The following is a 4,205-nucleotide window of genomic DNA, read 5'->3' as shown; positions in this document are numbered from 1 at the left end:
CATTTCCTGTTGTACGAGGTTTTTACCCAATTCTCGAACCGTGTCAGAGTGAATCCGTGCTATAAAAGTACCGTGTTATACGGGGAATGGTACCAATTTTCGAACCGTGTTAGAGCGAATCCGTGCTATAAAAGTACCGTGTTATACGGGGGACGGTACCAATTCTCGAACTGTGTTAGAGCGAATCCGTGCTATAGAAGTACCGTGTTATACAGGGGTTACCTGTATATTGCAACCTACAGATGGCTTTTAAAAAGTGAAAAACATTATTTTAAGACTTCTGGCTAGATTTTAAATATTTTCTTATTTAAATACAATTAAAGTTTATATTATACTGAATCTATTTTTGTGTGTATGTCTGTGAGTTATCTATAGGTTAAGGTTTAAAAGGGGTATAAGTTATGTAATGGGAAGGTTACATGCCAATTTTAAATTGCAATCACAAACTCCTATCTATGAAGAAATGGCAGCTCCCATAGGTGCAGAGAATATGATGGATCTGGTTATGCAAAAGTTTATTTTTGTTCTCAATTTTCTGCAGGCTATACATCACAAATTATATGCACAAAAATTTGCCAACCATTAATTGTATGAATTATGCACAATATTAACTGGAAAACAGTTCAAAACACCAAAGAATAACCTTTATTTACTTTTCCAGCAAAATTTTAATCAATATGTTTTAATCAATTTTAGACAAATGTTTTCAGATTATAGTCCAATATCAGGTCTACTCATAGAATGTTAGAAATTTATATTTATATAATGAGTAGACCTCAAATGTTGGTAATACCTATGTAGGTTTAAAAAAAAGCCTACATAACAGTGATCTGTAGAATTTTTCAGACATTTTACTGGTCCTTGGGCTTAAAGATTGAGAAATGCTGACATTACAGATCTACAAATTAGTGGTGGTGGATCCAAAATGTGCCAGACCACAAAATGATTGATTAGAAGTTCAACCTTTACTAACATTGAATAAAAAACACACATTAAACTTGATTTTGATACCTAACATAAAAAAATGGATTTCCATTTTTAAATTGAAGCTGTTGATTAACTTATAATTAACTCAATAAATCTTAATTAATAACTAAACTCAGTTAATAAATATCTGTTGGATACCAGAATCAAGAAGTTTAGTATATATTTATAATTAATCTTAGTTATATGTAAACCAAGATTATGCTATATGAAAATTTTAAGAATAGAAGTTCAAAGAAATTGATTGTATATAAAATGTCAGTTTTTGTATATATTTGTTTATATTTGAATAAACATTTGATATTATTAAAAAGTAGTTAAATTATTTCTGTATTCTATTAGTTCGAATGATTTTCTGAACAATTTTTATTACAATTTTTTTATATTTATAAATCATATTAATAATCAAATAGATATTCAAAACTTTGGTTAAAGATTCTGCATAAAAAATATTATTGACATTTTCATCCAACATTAAATCTCCAATTTTTAATAAACTATGTCAATTCTTGCTTTATTGGAGCACAAAAACAATTTTAATAGTTTTGTGGTATTTGGGTTGTTATTGCCTTTATCTTTCATTGCTGCGAGTGGAAGAAACGAACGAGACAAGATCATAACAAAAACTTTTTTTGTCCTTCTCGCGTACTTGGTACTGCAGTCTCGATGACATGGCAAACAAACACAAGTGGTTTTCGATGCTCTTTGTGGGGTGAGTTCGAATTTATTCCAGGAAGTGATGACTCATACATCCAGGAGTAATTGCTTGTATTTTACAACTGTTAAGGGTACAGATGTGAAGGGTGGCGTTCGCCACAGTTTCTTAATACTTTTAAGCTTTGTCAGTTTACCTTCAGAGGTTCACACAACCTTTGCATAGCTCAAATAGTTATTAGATAACTACTGAACACTGTTTTTGTGTTCCAATAAAACAAGAGTTGATACGTCTAACCTTTACAGTTTTTTAAAATTATCTTCAGGTTACATCAGTAAATAGTTTTACGAAATTATTTAATTTTGTTCAACACTTGAAAAATTGAAATTTAAATTCATAATTTGAAGTTTGGACTATGTACAAAAAGTCTAAAATAACTTTTGAGTCCATCTTTATCCCTTATACACTACCACTAGAGGGCTAGAAGCTGTTTAAAAAGTTGGATAAAAATGATAGTGTGAAGAATTTCTTTGTGTTTTTAATTGTAAAAGTGTCAGAAACCTACAATGAAAGGCTGACACTTGATCTTTTTTAACCTTGTGAGATTTTTTACCAATTTTTACCTGTGTATAAGAAGAGTTCTTCAAAGCATTTTTTTAGACTGTTACTTCTGTGGTAGTGTATAAGGGATAAAGATGGACTCAAAAGTTATTTTAGACTTTTTGTACATAGTCCAAACTTCAAATTATGAAGAAAATACATCCTGAGTAATCACAAAGATTGTAACTATATGCAAATAATGTAAGATACTCGTTACTACCACTAGAGGGCTAGAAGCAGTTTAAAAAGGTGGGATTTGAATGCAAGATGATCAAAGGATTTTATTTTAGATCGAATCCACATGGCAGGTTATACCTTAGCAGAACAATTGTACAAGAGTGCTTTGGACTTGGAGTTATATTCTAAGTAAGTTATAAATTCTGTTGCTAACTTATAATTATTTATGTTCAAATGATTTTTTCTGATCAACAGAAATATTTTCTGTTGATTCTTTAACATTGTATGTCTATTACTGATTATTAAAATTTAACAGATTTTGGGAACAATGGATCAAAGCATCTGTCAAAACGAAAACGTTTGAGAATATTATGCTGCAACTATTAGTGTGCAGATTATTTGCTCACTAATAATTGGATGTCTGTATTCTTAATATTTACAACAAAGGCTGTTTGTCTTACTTATTATAGTTAGTTTTATAGTTGATCAGATTGCAATGGGCAATTGCATTATTAGACCAGTGTTTTCCTTCTTTTAATCCATCATATCAAATTATTATTTGTTAATATTACAGCATTGTACAAAGGTGACTCAACTTCTATTTGGAATTTTGGTAACAGCAATGAAACTGTATGTTTTACATAGTCCCAATTGTATATTAATGTATGGAAACTTTGTGCATTGTATATTTCATATACAATGAACTATATTCAACTATATTTCAAAACTTTAGTTCAAGATTTTTTGAAAATATGTATTCAGTTTAAGTTTCTACCAGTCAACATGCAAGATATTTAACAGTTGTCTGATTATCAATTAATCTGTTATATTCCTGGAAATTGTACACTCTGATCCTTGGAATAACTTTATAATATAAAAGTGTATTAAGGAAATTATATTTAATTTTTCAAATTGTTTCAGGAGAGATTTTTGGTTGGACATCTCCAGACACGTGTGGATGTGCTACATGCCGTTGCCGTTCGATCAACATGATAATCACCTTTGTTCTTTCAGAGAGATATTCTGTGATGAATTTCCTGCTTCGTACTTTTCTTTTCTGTGGTCAGAGGTTGGTGCAAAAGTTAATTTTTCTATATAAGAAGAGACGAACAGTTTTAGTGTACTTTAGTTAAGATTTTCGGCAAGGAAGAAACTTATATATTTGTATTTAAAATATATACACAATATTAAATGTTTAATACTTTTTTATTTGTTATTAATGTGTTTTGTTTCTTCCAGATGGTTGCAGCAGACGTGTTCAGTGCTTTTTGGGAAGTTGGATTAGATAATAAAAAACAAATCAAAGAAATTGGTAGAAGGTATGTAACATTAGTTTATAAACAACTAAAATTTGCAATTATTTTTATAAGTTTATCAATTAAAAAATTTGGATTGGAGAGCGAAGTTTCAAGATTATTCATTAAATGAGTATAACTACATTAAAATTTAATGTATGAAATCAGATATTATTCAAAAACAATGACATAATTGTCAGAAGTCTATTATAACTGATAGAAACAATAATAAGCATTGAATCAGTTCTTCAACATTGTGTTAGCATTTTGGCATTATATGACTGAAATTTTACCTTAAATAATATTTGAAATATCAAATACCTGATACGTTTCTTCAGTATAATTTCTTCTGTCATTATGCATTATTTATACATCTAAAAAGTTATATAAAAAATAATGTAATCATTTTATTAACATGATAATAAGTTCATTACTATATCCACAACTCTTTTGAAATATTTTCCCCTAAACTAGTTTCTTTCTTTTAGGTTTCG

The 4,205-nt window shown here is 29.0% G+C and overlaps 1 protein-coding gene across 1 annotated transcript; it reads left to right on the top strand.

Annotated features, from left to right (window-relative positions):
• Positions 1-2,526: 2,526 nt before the first annotated feature.
• On the top strand, positions 2,527-4,018 carry LOC111615464 (probable cytosolic oligopeptidase A). Its single transcript, XM_023356871.1, has 3 exons — positions 2,527-2,605; positions 3,338-3,485; positions 3,656-4,018. The coding sequence occupies exons 1-3, from the start codon at positions 2,541-2,543 to the stop codon at positions 3,842-3,844; spliced, it is 402 nt and encodes a 133-aa protein (XP_023212639.1). The 5' UTR covers positions 2,527-2,540; the 3' UTR covers positions 3,845-4,018.
• Positions 4,019-4,205: the final 187 nt, after the last annotated feature.

This window comes from Centruroides sculpturatus, unplaced genomic scaffold, assembly GCF_000671375.1.
Source record: "Centruroides sculpturatus isolate CEXI.00-Female unplaced genomic scaffold, Cexi_2.0 scaffold2535, whole genome shotgun sequence".
Classification (NCBI taxonomy): Eukaryota; Metazoa; Arthropoda; class Arachnida; order Scorpiones; family Buthidae; genus Centruroides; species Centruroides sculpturatus.
Note: the sequence above shows the minus strand (reverse complement) of the source record. Positions and strands in the feature narration are given on the sequence as shown.